This window comes from Sinocyclocheilus grahami, unplaced genomic scaffold (genome assembly GCF_001515645.1).
Source record: "Sinocyclocheilus grahami isolate Dianchi unplaced genomic scaffold, SAMN03320097.WGS_v1.1 scaffold1213.1, whole genome shotgun sequence".
NCBI classification, from domain to species: Eukaryota; Metazoa; Chordata; class Actinopteri; order Cypriniformes; family Cyprinidae; genus Sinocyclocheilus; species Sinocyclocheilus grahami.
In genome coordinates this window covers 701,355-716,205 of record NW_015506392.1, presented here as the reverse complement: position 1 = coordinate 716,205, position 14,851 = coordinate 701,355, and the positions used below count along the sequence as shown (strand labels likewise).

At 36.7% G+C, this 14,851-nt stretch overlaps 1 protein-coding gene across 1 annotated transcript in view; it reads left to right on the top strand.

The window, feature by feature from the left end:
• Window positions 1–3,202: 3,202 nt before the first annotated feature.
• The window catches only part of fbxl17 (F-box and leucine-rich repeat protein 17), a 267,757-nt gene continuing 256,108 nt past the window's right edge, over window positions 3,203–14,851 (top strand). The window contains exons 1-7 of the mRNA XM_016253937.1: window positions 3,203–3,332; window positions 5,238–5,941; window positions 7,296–7,418; window positions 8,761–9,018; window positions 10,220–10,351; window positions 10,576–10,675; window positions 10,790–10,941. Coding sequence (XP_016109423.1) covers window positions 5,258–5,941; window positions 7,296–7,418; window positions 8,761–9,018; window positions 10,220–10,351; window positions 10,576–10,675; window positions 10,790–10,941 — 1,449 coding nt within the window. The 5' untranslated portion in view covers window positions 3,203–3,332; window positions 5,238–5,257. The remainder of the gene's footprint in view (window positions 3,333–5,237; window positions 5,942–7,295; window positions 7,419–8,760; window positions 9,019–10,219; window positions 10,352–10,575; window positions 10,676–10,789; window positions 10,942–14,851) is intronic.

Sequence of the window (14,851 nt, the reverse complement as noted above, 5' to 3'; positions counted from 1 at the left end):
AATCACTACCAATCTGACATTTGATTCCTACATTTGTGAGAGAAGGAAAAAATATATGTTGTTCCTTTTCTTCACTGTATATTCAACCAAATATTACATTATTACTAACAAAAGTGTTTAATAGCATTTTTCTAATATCATCCCTTGACAGGCAACATATGCTGAGGTATTTTGCCCAAATCCTCCACATATTCTGTGAAATATTTGAGAAAACCTATATTAATTTCTGGAATAGACATAACATTTGCCCTATATTTAAAAAGTCTTGTTTGAAGAATATTTCTTGCAGTGTACAAGAAAAGCTAACCAAACACATAATGAAAAACAAAGCTTAATTAAACCAAAAAAAAAAAAATTTAATAATTTTTTCTTTCTTTGTACTCTAAAGGTCAGAATTAATGAGGTAAAATCAAGGATGATGATCACAATCTATATTCTCACGCACAAATCCAGCCAATCCGCCCATATACAGGAATTCATTACTTTATTTCTTCTCCTTTATTTCCATTCCAACTATTTTAGCTGAATAGTTAAATGAGAGTCAGGCTTTGACTTGATACAGTCGATCCGATTCGCATGTTTTCAATCATTCGGATGAACGTTGATTACTTTTTTAAAAGTATTGAAAATAGTTATTATTCATTGGTACTGGTAACAAAGTAATGATAACATTTCATATTTCAAGCCCCGAATGTTTTTATTACTATGCCCTGTTGTTTGAACACTGCAGTTCAATAGGAAATCATTTGAAAGCATCCAGTCCAGTGGCGAGGCAAGCAATTTTAAAGTGCCACTATTATGGGTAATGAAATGTTCATATTTTGGTTTTGGGAGTCCCCAACAACAGGTTGACATGCATGCAAGGTTTTATAATATGCATTTATTTTTACCTTATTTGCTTAACGACTCCCAAACGATTCGTTTAAGATTCATTTTTCCAAACCCCTCCTTTGCATGACGCTAATCTGCTGTGATTGGTCCGATTGTTCTCATTTTCATTTCATCATGCCTGTAACGCCTGATAAAGCAGCGTTTGTGAGCGCAGTGCTGCTTTGTGTACAGCGTTACAGGGGAAACGGCTATTTTTACCACTCCAAAAGCAGCACCTAGTGGCAAAAATTAATTTGCATTTTAATTTAGACCAACATGAAAAGACTAATAAGTGGGTGGGCATAAATATGCTAATGTTTGATGTTGACGTCAACTCGTTTAAATTATTCCGAGTTGACTCTTTCTTTTGAGAGACAATAACTCTATACACTGTGCACTTTCAGATTTAAAACTTTGCAGGATGTTTTCATTCACTTAGAGCTGTGTTACACTTCATGAAAGGTAATTTTCAAAAATCCATAATAGGGGCACTTTAAATTGAGTGGACCTGGGTAACATAGGGTGGACCTCAGTGGCTATTTCAAAAATAATTTTACAATAGCCTACATGAGATAAAAATAAGGATGCAAATTTCGTGTGATTTTTGTGATCGGAACGACTTTGTATGTATGATGGCCAGTTTTTCCTCTGTGACTATTTACAAAGTCGGTGAGTGTATGATGCCTAGTGTTTTAAAATCTGGTCAGATTTTAAAAGTAGCGTATTACGGCATGGAACAGATTTTAAAACGCTAGTCATTATACACTTACTGACTTCGTAAACAGCCACAAAGTTAAAACTGGGCATCATACACTACACGACTGAGGATCACACACTACCAGACTTAAAGTCACTCCGATCACAACAAACTCATGCAGAAGTGTGCGCCTTGTTGCAGATGCATGACAAATGAAAACATGGTTCAAAATTGGCTGAAAAAAATGTTGATCTCCTCCGACTGGATGGAATCAAAGTCTGAAGCTAAAAACATCATAACCATTATACACTACGCAATTTTCTATGAAATCCGATGACTCAACTCTGCAGACTGGCTCTGACTTTCGACAACTATTGCGTGGACTTCTCCAGACTGTAAATCGGGGTATAAGTGTATTCCAGGCTTTAGAGTGATATTACATGCTGCTTTGAACATCTAAGATCCGATTGCGATGATGATGATGCGGTGTTTTCCAATGCAATTTGTAATCGTTGGGAAGTTCAACCAATAGAAACGGGATCTCAGGTATGATGGATGGGACGATGACTAAAGACCAGTCTTGGTCCGATTGTTCTCATTTTCATTTCATCATGCCTGTAACGCCTGATAAAGCAGCGTTTGTGAGCGCAGTGCTGCTTTGTGTACAGCGTTACAGAGGAAACCTCTATTTTTACCGCTCCAAAAGCAGCACCTAGTGGCAAAAATGAATTTGCATTTTAATTTAGACCAACATGAAAAGACTAATAAGTGGGCGGGCATAAATATGCTAATGTTTGATGTTGACGTCAACTCGTTTAAATGATTCCGAGTTGACTCTTTCTTTTGAGAGACAATAACTCTATACACGGTGCACTTTCAGATTTAAAACTTTGCAGGATGTTTTCATTCACTTAGAGCTGTGTTACACTTCATGAAAGGTAATTTTCAAAAATCCATAATAGGGGCACTTTAAATTGAGTGGACCTGGGTAACATAGGGTGGACCTCAGTGCCTATTTCAAAAATAATTTTACAATAGCCTACATGAGATAAAAATAAGGATGCAAATTTCGTGTGATTTTTGTGATCGGAATAATTATGTCCCCACTGGATGCAACGAATGCCTGGTTTATAATGGGTTTTATGTTTTTGTCTCGTCTCCGGCCGGACAGGGCAGCACAGTATGGTGAGGGGCGTAACATTTCCGTCACACGCTTGAGGTATTCGGCCAATCACAACCCACTGGATAGCTGGCCAATCACAGCTGAGCTTTGTAAAAATCGATGCATTTCAGAAAGGCGGGGCATAGAGGAGAAACAATAATGTACAGTATGTGGAAAATAATGTGTTTTTGAACCTTAAACCACATAAACACATTTCATTACACCAAATACACAAAATAATGTTCTTTTTAGCAACATCATATGACCCCTTTAAAATAGCCCGATTCCGCGGGAAAACCGCGGACCTGGCAACACTGATGCATTCGCATCAAGAGTGTTTACAAATGTTATAGCTGTATATAAAGTGTTCCCTTTAAGGCACAGATGATTGGCCATCGCGTCCATACAGACAGGAAATCTGGCCAATGAACGCCCGTTCTCATCTGGAGCCGTGGGCGGGATTTCCTCTTTTATTTGAAATCCGGAAGTGTTTTGAAACATTGTAGCAGCTTGACACAGCGAGAGCGCGTCTGTTCGCTTCTGTTTCTGTGTCTCGCGGATTATGAGAGCGCGGGAAGGAGGTGCTGAGGGCCGCGGGAGCTGGTGAGGATTGGGAGGTTTTATTATGACAGTTATTCGGTGTTGCTTCTTTTCTCACGAGGGAGTTTAATGGCGTCGTCCGCCGCTATCACTCAATGAAACACAACAACACTCAGTGGCTCCGTACAGTGGCTTTCATTGTTTGTGAATGTTTATACGGTTCCTGCTGAGAGATAACAGCAGCACAGAGCTTCACTCACACATTATACCTGATATCTGAGACATATAATGCAGCCCTGCTGTCCTATATACTCGTTATCCATGCAGAAAGTACTGTGGTGATACCATGGTATAGATATAGACCATAGTACGAATGGATTAAATGTTCATGGTATTTACATTGGTTACATTTGTTCATTTGCTAACTTAGTAGATGGACATTCAGTATTGGTCTTCCTCTGCCTCATGCTGGTGCAGTAGTTTGTTCATATAATCATTTGTAAGACTTCTGTGTGTGTTTCCTTGTTTCCTCTGGATCAAGTGTCTAGTTCATTTTTCATTGTTCTGTCAGAATGATTTTGAGGCACTTGGAGTAACTAGTGCTCAAACCGTGATGCACCAGCCACAAATATACTTTGATATGGTTTTGTGTAGATGTAACTGAGTCAAAATCTAATTTTCAGTGCACATTTGCTGTTCAGAGCAAAAGATGCTTCTTCAATCTGATGCCTGCAGTAAATGTCACTCATTTAGAAGCGATAATGAAGCTTCATTCAGCTGACCCCTGTCCTGTCATCAGACTGAACTGCATAAATAATGACTGTTGTCAAACATGTTTCCCAAACACGCCTCCTGTCTGCCACTAGTCACTCAAACTGATAGCCCCGCCCCAATCTCACTCTATTGGATGATTGAATCAGAAGTTGACATGCTGTGCTGGTTTATTTAAATGTCTACATATTGTGAACCTGCGAACACTTAAACTAACACGTCAAACAATACAGAAAAGTTTTTGGTCCCACTTTATATTAAGTGGCCTTACTTGCATAAAATAAGTACAGTGTACTTATCGTGTTCATATTGTATTGCAAAACACTTGCTGCTATTGAGGGTTAGGGTTAGGATAGTGATACGGGTGAGGTTAGGGACAGGTTTGGTGGTATGGGTAGGTTTAAGGTGTAAGGGATGGGTCAACAGTGTAATTACAGATGTAATTACATGCAGGTATTTTTAAAATATAAATACAATGTAAAAAAACATGTACACAATAAGTGCATTGTACCAAATGATTAATCAAAATGTAAGTAAATAGTAGTTAAGGCCACTTAATATAAAGCGCAACCAAGTGTTTAATATTGTATATTGTGCATATTGTACTAATTGGTACCCTTGATTTAGTAAATCGTGGCTATGTTGCACTAATTCATTCCCTTGTTTGTAAATTTGTTCGCTCGTTTTAGTAAACCGTGGCCTTGCTTTAGTAATTCTTCCCCTCATTTTAATAAAACAAGGCCATGTTATACAAATTTGTTCGGTTTTTTTTAAATAAATTGAGGTGATGTTGTTCATTTGTTCCCTTGTTTTAGTAAACAGTGGCCTTGCTTTAGTAACTAATTCATTCTCTCGTTTTAGTAAATCAAGGCCATGTTGTGTTAATTTGTTCCCTTGGTTTAGTAAATCGTGGCCATGTTTTAATTGAATCAAATTAGTCCAACCTGGCCATGATTTTGCATATAATGATGATGCAGCAAATTAAGTTGTGGGATAAATATATTTTTGATAAATACATTTATGTCTGCATGTCATGTTGCACTAGTAGCAGATATTTTACAGTTCCAGCCGTTGCTATTTGATTTGTTTAATGTAACAAAAATGAAGTAAACTTGTAAATATGACTTCAACCAAGCAGTTTTTACTGCTTGTATACGGTCTCATTTTCTGTTTGTAATTTGCTCTCTCGTTCCCCAGAGTCGCCGTGAATCATCTATATGGGCCATTTTCTCTCAAAAAATGGTTACAGCCTGAAGAAGAAATCACGGAAGCTGCGCAAGAAGAAGAGGAGGAGGAACTGCTTCCTTCAGGGTCCCTGCATGCTGTGCTTCATCGTGCACGGCACCAGCGGGAGCGTTGAGGACGACTGGCCCTTCGAGAGCGCGGTGGCAGCGGCTTCCAAACTCGCCGAGCGCTACGTGTCACTGAACTCGCCCGAGGAGTGCGCCAAGTTCCTCCTCTCTCCGGGAGAGCTGGCCGTTTGGGAGGGCCAGGGTCGGAGTCTGCTCTCCAAGCTGATCGGGCCCCCGGCGCTGTTCTGTGCCGCGGACTATTCGGAAATGGTGTGCAAGCGCAAGTGTGCTGAGCTGCAGCGGTGTACGCCCCGCAAGCAGCCTCGCTGTGCCTTCCAGGAGACCATGGAGAACGGAGAGGAGCGAGGAGACAGCCGGTGCCTCCTCCCTTCGCTGCCTTCATCCTCCTCTTCTTCCTCTCCTTCAGAGGAGGATGGCTCCGGCGCGGGGCGGCATACAGACGCGGGCTCCGCCGCAACCTCCTCTTCCTCCTCTTCCTCCTCCTGCTGCTGTCAGCTGTCCCAAAACGAGAGCTCGGAGGAGGCAAAGAGCGCTGAAAGTACAGACACGTCCCACATTAACCAGCTGCCCTCATCGATACTGCTCAAGGTCTGTGACTTTCTTTAATGGAATAGTTCAGTGAAAATGTCCTGAGGTAGATGAGTTTGTGTCTTCATCAGATTTGGAGAAATGTAGCATTGCATCACTTGCTCTGCAGTGAATGTGTGCCGTCAGAATGAGAGTCCAAACAGCTGATAAAAACATCACAATAATCCACAGCACTCCAGTCCATCAGTTAACATCTGGAGAAGACAAAAGCTGAAACAAACCCAGCACTAAGACATTTTTAACTCAAATACGAGTCCATAATAGCTCTACCTCCAGTGAAAAAGCGGTCTGAATCAGGAGAGAAATCTGCACGGGTCAAGAAAGCCCAAACAGCTCTAAACAAACATGTGGCTGGATTTTAATGTGAGAGACAACAGGAGATGCACTTTTTCACTGGAGGAAGCATTATTACGGATTATGGACTCGTATTTGAGTTAAAAACGTCTCAAACATTACAGCAAAAGCATGTTTTTTTTCATGCACTGGTCACAGATTTTGAGATATTTGGCATTTCATAACATGTCTTTTATGTCATAACATCCAAAATACACATTTAAGTGTTTATTTAATGCACTTTATCTATTTGTGTCTGTGGTATTCAAATATAATATATAATATTTTCATAACATGTCTTTTATGTCATAACATCCAAAATACACATTTAAGTGTTTATTAATGCACTTTATCTATTTGTGTCTGTGGTATTCAAATATAATATATAATACATATCTTTTAAATGCCGAATTTTTTTTCTCTCCACTTCAGCAGCACTTACCTGCACCAGACTTTACAGTTTTATTCCTCTCTATATTCTGAAGGTTTTCACTGAGGGTTGGATCATATATCATTCACCTGATTTTATACCTAAAGACATGGTGAAAATGTGTATTTCACACATTTTGTTTTTGATTTATGGAGTGATAAAAAGAGAAATCCATAATCCCCTCCGGAAGAACCTTTAACTCTAAATATATCAACACAATCAAGAATTTTAACCTGGATTTATCCGATGTTCAAATGCATTTAAACATAACATTTCAGAAAATTTGCAATACAATCAATGTTTGCAATTCTTAATGTAATCAATTAGCTGGGGAAGTATGGTTATATATATATATGTATGTATATGTATTAGTTATTTGTCTTGCCTTAAACCAGTGGCTTGGACATCAATTAGTGCCCCAACACAATACCAGAACTATTTTTTGTACAAAAGTAATGAGCAGCATGATATAAACCTGCTGCTGAAATCCTCAGATTCAATATTTTTTCCTAATTTCAGTACGGATCTTGATTCATTCATGCATTTGAACAGATGAGCTGTCGATGAACCCCATGTGAAATGTGTTCTCAGGTGTTTTCTCACCTGTCGGTGAAGGAGAGATGTCTGGGTGCTTCTCTGGTCTGTAAGTACTGGCGCGATCTCTGCTTAGACTTCCAGTTCTGGAAACAGATTGATCTCAGCGGCCTCCAGCAGGTTTGTGCTTATCTCTTATTTATAGAACGGTGTTAGTTATAGAATTATCTGTGGTGTGTGCATAACTATTAGAGCTGCGTGATTAATCAAAAGAAAAGCATTTGGGAACTCAACGTGTACCAACCATGTTCCCAAACTTGTAATGAAAAGCACTTGGCAAAAAAAAAAAGGCTTCCTGCAGTTTTCAGTCAAAATAAAAGTTCAGTGGTTTAATATTGGAAAAAATATTAGCATGGTAATTTTACAGTTGTGATTATTATTATATTTCTTAAATACTCAATTTGTTTGTATTTTACACTGAAATATTTCAGTAGTAACATTTATTTTGGTTTTTATTTTGTTATTAATAAGAAATAATTATAATTTTGGGCAAATTGTGCAGCCCTATAAACAAGTACAGCAAACCTGGATTTAAAAAAGAAAATTGTATTTTAAATCGCAAAAAAATCATGCATCCCTAATTACGCAAATAGTTTTTTTTTTATTTAATTTTTTTTATGAACTATAGCTGAAAGCTTTATTGTATTTTTATGCAGCAAGTTATTGTTTACTAAGTTATTGTTTACTAAAACTAATAAAAATAGTTTTAATTTAATTAAAATAAAGCTGAAATAAAACAAATATTAGCTCAAAAAAACTAAAGTGTTACCTTGACAGCTAACTGAAATTTAAGTGCAAGTAGTAAAATCACTCAAACTAAAACCGAAATAGAAATGAAAGCTAAATGGAAATGTATAAAAAAACTAATAAAATGACAAAAGCAAAAATCACTAAACATCACAATCACAAAACAAAATTACTAAAATCTAAAATGGAAAAAATAAAAGCTAATTCAAAAAATTTATAAATGATATTTGTGTCCCTGCAGCACAGAAGCAGTGTTAAGTCGCTGGGGGATATTTGTAGCAATAGCCAACAATACATTGTATGAGTCACAATTATACATTTCTCTTTTATGCCAAAAATCATTAGGATATTAAGTAAAGATCATGTTCCATGAAGATATATAGTATATATTTAGTTCCACTCCTACCGTAAATATATCAAAACTTAATGTTTGATTAGTAATATGCATTGCTAAGAACTTCATTTGAACAACTTTAAAGATGATTTTCTCAATATTTAGATTTTTTTGCACCCTCAGATTCCAGATTTTCAAATATTGTCCGATCCTAACAAACCATACATCAATGGAAAGCTTATTTATTCAGCTTTCAGCTGATGCATAAATCTCAATTTCGAGAAATGTACCTTTATGACTGGTTTTGTGGTCCAGGGTCACATATAATAATAATAATAATAATATGAAGATAACATTGATGTGTTGTCTGTGTGAGCACAGGTTAAAGACGACCTCCTGGTGAAGATCGCGTCCCGGAGGCAGAACGTCACTGAGATCAACATCTCCGACTGCCGTAACGTTCAGGATCACGGCGTTTGCTCTCTGGCGTCTAACTGTCCCGGTCTGATCAAATACACGGCGTACCGCTGTAAGCAGCTCAGCGACGTGTCTCTGTGCACCGTGGCCATCCACTGCCCGCTCCTGCAGAAAGTGCATGTCGGCAACCAGGACAAACTCACTGACCACGCTCTCAAACTGGTGAGCTGCCGTCATGGACAGATCTAAAGTCACGTGATGGATGCGTGGGATAAATATATGTGTGCTTATGAGTTAACAGCTATGTTTCTATGTGCATATTTTAATGTGAATTTTGGGATATTGCATTAAAAAAACACTGGAAAATCGTAAAATGCACATTAAAAACTTATGCACTTCATTCAGGAGGATATTTGTTTTTATTTGATAAGAAAACGTGTTCATAAAATATGAAAGAAACTAATTTCCTGAAAGCGTGACAAAAAAGTCACATAACAGCATTTGTTATTACAACTGATGAAAAGCAAGTAATCTACTTATTAATCCTCAGCACCAGTTTCCCAGGAAGTGAAGATTTGCAAATAAAGCACCATTTCCATCCATGTTTTATGTGATATTCTTATTTGTTGTTGTATGATCATTATCATGTTATGGTCTGTGTAGTTTCATGTCAGGGTAATGGTATAATAATAAAAATAAAATATTTTAAAAAATGTTTAAAATAAAAATATTTGTAAAAATATTTCAAATGAAAACACTTATACACACACACACAAAAAAATCAATTTTTTGTTTACCTGCTGCATGTGACCATTAACTAGCAGGGTTCATACGGGTGCTGGGGATTCTTGAAAATGCTTGCATTTCCATATTTTCAAGTTTTGAAAAGTGCTTGAATTGTTTGGCTAAAGTGCTTGAAATTGTAATTGCATTGCTTTCATAATAAGTCACTCTCTGACTAAACAGTGTATGTTTTAGATAACATAGGATAATATGGTTAGGATGCTTACGCTTTATACAGCTTGGCTGTAATTGCAGAATACTCTATAATCTATTAAATTGTTTACTATGTTATATAATTACTAATTAATATTGCATAGTGTATTTATAAAAATCAAAACAAATATATCTGAGCAAAGCAGTGCAGATCTGCATATGCAACTTCTGATATGTAATTTACCACAACTGTTAGTTGCATAAAAATGCACCTTAAAAGGACTTGAATTTGATCGGTGTAAGAGAACCGTCAACATGCGAATGTGTTGCTAAATTTTATTTTATTATTTTATCTGTTATAATATTTGATCTATTATGGTGGCTCATAGGGGTTCGGCTGATGGAGAAAAAAAAAGTTTGTGAAGCTTTGTTGTATCCAGTCGTATGGCTGTACTGACCCGAATGCATGTTTGTGTGTTTTGTGCAGTTGGGCGAACACTGCAAAGAGCTGAAGGACGTGCATTTCGGCCAGTGCTACAGCATCAGTGACGAGGGTCTGGTGGCGCTGGCGCAGGGCTGCAGCAAACTACAGAGGATCTACATGCAGGAGAACAAACTGGTACGTGCATAGACCCTCACTTTACGCATAAGAGATGAGTTCTGCATCAAGCACTGGTTTGATCCCATCAACCTCAGCCTTATTATTCAGTCTGCCTTGATTACATTCATCATATTTGACAGATCTGTCTGTGTGTGCTCCTAAAATGATTTTCCTAATCAGCGTTTTTTTCTCATTTTGCTCTAAAAATTATAAATTTTTTCTGGTTGAATGTCTGTCTGCAGCCACTGGAGGTCAGTGTTGTTCCTCTAATGAGAAAACACCGTGTGGTTTTGCGAGAAGTGCTTTATAACAGACCTTTGGAGATGAATTGTAATAAAACAGGTGCATCAGACTGTGATCATAGCTGCGAGTTTGAGCTCTTCATTGCTGTCAGATGAGCAGCGGATTTAGTTTCTCATCTATTTAAGTGTTTTTGAGCCACTTTAAGAATCAAAGGACTCGTGATACCTAATAATAATATTGTACACTGCAAAGAGCTGAAGGACGTGCATTTCGGCCAGTGCTACAGCATCAGTGACGAGGGTCTGGTGGCGCTGGCGCAGGGCTGCAGCAAACTACAGAGGATCTACATGCAGGAGAACAAACTGGTACGTGCATAGACCCTCACTTTACGCATAAGAGATGAGTTCTGCATCAAGCACTGGTTTGTCATTGAGGCTGATTAGTGGCTTTGTGTGGATTGTTCTCTTTTAGCGGTGCTGCTTTAAACAGGATGCATTTAAAAATACATTTTTAATATAGTTTACAACACTTTGCTCATCTGCTGTGAGCAGCGCTCATGTGATTATTCAGAATCTGTAGGTTTTTTGTGAACGATGGCAGTTTTATGTCATGCAAGGCTGATTATTTGTTGAATTTCTGTCAGCTGATTCGGTGATATCCATGAATTGCTTAGAAATGCATCTGATTGGTGAATGGTGAATCACGCTTAAAATACCCATATGCATATGTAATAATATATATATATATATATGTATGCATGTTTCCATTTTAAATATTGTCATATGAAGTAAAAACACGTATGAAATTAGGAACTTGAACAGTTTCATATATTAACATATCTAGCCCATACAAATGTATGTTTATGAATGTGTAATACATTTTTGGACGAATATGTCATGTGCATGTATATCCATCCTAAAACCTGTCAAAATACATGTTATTATATGAGTAAAAAAAGATAGATGTATTAAAAAAATTATTACAAAAACATGACGCCAGGTGAAAAGGGAATTAATTTCAGTTAATCCGTAAAAAATTAATAAAAAAATACACATAAAAAAAAAAAGTGTAATAAGAAATGCAAAAATAACAAAAAGTTAAAATATATAGATTTTTTGTATATATATCGTTTTAATAGTTGCACATATAAATAAAATATACATTGTTCACACTCTGTATATGGTTGCGTGCTACATATAATACCTAAAAAACAATCATCATATAGATATTAACATATGTGCATTTATTAAATCCCCATAGTAAAACGTGCAAATGTTATAAACTTATATCTTCATCTGATCTGTGAAAATGATATATATCACCTTATAGTTAATATATATGTTGCAACATGACTCTTGATTTAGGGCTCTGTAATGTATGTCATATATTAGATTTCTGTATGAGTAGAAATCTAACCTGGCGACTAGTTTGAGATGTGCATCTTATGTGTGTAGCGTTTCTTTGCTCGCGTGCTGAAATGGTCAGAGGATCCAGACAGAAGGAGAGAGGATTTTGTGTTTTTTAGCCATTTTCACTGTTTGGTTTTTTTTACGCGAGCGACTCCTTTCTCTTTCTCTGTCGCTCTCTTCTCTCATTGAGCGATCGAGCACGTCTGTACAACTGTAGCTCTTTTTGCATTGGTGTTTTAGCAGTATTTACACATGCATGTGTGAGCTTTCAAACTACGCCATTCACTGTCTGTGAATAAGGACTGGTATTATCCCATCAACCTCAGCCTTATTATTCAGTCTGCCTTGATTACATTCATCATATTTGACAGATCTGTCTGTGTGTGCTCCTAAAATGATTTTCCTAATCAGCGTTTTTGTCTCATTTTGCTCTAAAAATTATAAATTTTTTTCTGGTTGAATGTCTGTCTGCAGCCACTGGAGGTCAGTGTTGTTCCTCTAATGAGAAAACACCGTGTGGTTTTGCGAGAAGTGCTTTATAACAGACCTTTGGAGATGAATTGTAATAAAACAGGTGCATCAGACTGTGATCATAGCTGCGAGTTTGAGCTCTTCATTGCTGTCAGATGAGCAGCGGATTTAGTTTCTCATCTATTTAAGTGTTTTTGAGCCACTTTAAGAATCAAAGGACTCGTGATACCTAATAATAATATTGTTTTTTAAACTGTGGATCAGATTTCTCGCCAGGCTTTTCCAGATGTGTGATTATTGGCCAGGAACTGATATAGCGTGTGATATCGAACACTGAACTTTGTGATCTGATGTTTTTCTGAGTGAAACTAGTTATTCAATAAGAATTTTTTTTTGTCTATTAGGAGGTGATTGAGATGTGAAAACTGTGCGCTTTATTGCAGAATGGGGTCAGACCTGAATGTGATTTTGCTCAAATATTGCTTTATTTGTCTATTGGTTGTTAACTTTAACTAACATTATTAGGCTTAGGTGACATCAGGAGAAAAGGAAATTCATTTTTCAGTATTTGTGTGTTTGTTTGTAAATAAAATGTAAAAAAATTAATAAAACCTTAAATTATTAACAAAATAAATAAATACATAAAAAAATGTAAATAAAAAAAAATTGTAAAAAAATATAGTAAAAAACACAAAAATAAAACCAATAAAAATGTGTAAAAATACATAAAAACTAAAATATACAAGTGTGAAAAAAGTTACAAAAATATATATAAAATATGCAAAAAAAATAAATAAAAAGACAATAATAAAAAAAATAAACCGTGTAAATAAAATCAATGTAAAATGTGCCAGATTTAGCAAAAACAATACTACATAAAACATTTTTTACACAAAAATCCCTATAATTTAGGGCTGCACGATTATGACAGAAATCATAATTGTTGATTATTCCCTTGATATTAATTACGATTATAACAGTTTACATTGAATGACGTTTTCTGAATAGCTTTACACCATTGTTTGAAGACACTTCATGCCATATATTTATATTAAAGTAAAATAAACAAGCTGAAAACACTCTTCCTGACAAACCTGTAATGCTTTTCTAGAGCACTGCGCCTCAAATTACAACTCTAGATTGCTTTGCTTTCTTCTTTAAACCTAAAAGAGCAAAACTATGCATGGCATTATAATGTTATACTAAAACAATAGGAGACCCGTAAGAAAAGCTGTGGAAAGAAAAACACACAGAATAATGTAATTAGATTTGTTTTGTAATTGCGCCTGTGAACGATTATATAATTGTAGCATCTGTATTTGTAATAATGATTAGAATTCCCATTAATTGTGCAGCGCTACGATAACTGATTTTTGATTTGATAACCAAATTTCTTCCTTTCTCTTTTTTGTTTCTTTCTTCCTTCCTTTCTCTTTTTCTCTTTTTTGTTTGTTTCTTTCTTGAGTCTTCATTATATCGGTCGGTCGTGACGTTTCGTGATGTGCAGAAGCAGATCGTCTGTGACTCTGAAACCATGAGCATGTCTTTCCTTCTCCTCGAGAGCGAGAGCGAGAGCGAGACACTGCGTCTACTGGTGACATCTGAGTCCTCTCTCTCCTGACGGCTCCAATGCTTTCGGTGACAGATCGCACAATAGTGCCCCTCATTTACAATAAAGGGCCCGGGTCCGGTCCTGCTGCTAATGGAGTAAAACGATCCCGCGTCTGTCTCTCCCAATCAATGAAGAATAGGGCTGATCCGCAGATGGGCCGCTCGTCCTCGCACAGATAATTGAATAATTAATAAGCTGGAAGTCGTTTCTGTGCGGTCGGCCTCTTTCTTCAAACATCGGACTCTTCTGGAAATGTTTAGGATGAACTCTGTTTACTCACTCTCGTGTCGTTTCAAACCCGTGTCATATTCAGCCACGATCTTTAACTTTTGCGTCGATGCAATTTTCATATTTGTGTGAACCGTTTCTTTAAGATGCTTTTGTGTTCCAGAAAGAAATGCATTTCCATCCTCATTTAATCTGTATGTGTATAATTTTAAACATAAACATGACAAAAATGTGGATTTATGCTGATAGTTAATCATTATAACACACTCTCTGAAAGCAAGTCGTAAGCAGATTTAAAGATGTTGAATGTTTGTCGATTCAAACCCAGGATTTATATATCTTTTTAACCTCTTTTAATCTGTATTTGTCACCACTTATGCTTGAAACAAGACGCAATCATACTTTAATAATACATTTCAGTGTATATTCTCTGAAAGCAAGTCTTGGCACGATTTTCCTTTTTAACTGTTTCTTTAAGACGCAGTTCTGCTCAGCAGTGTTGAGGAAAGATACTTTTAAAAGTGATGCATTACAATATTGCGTTACTCCATAAAA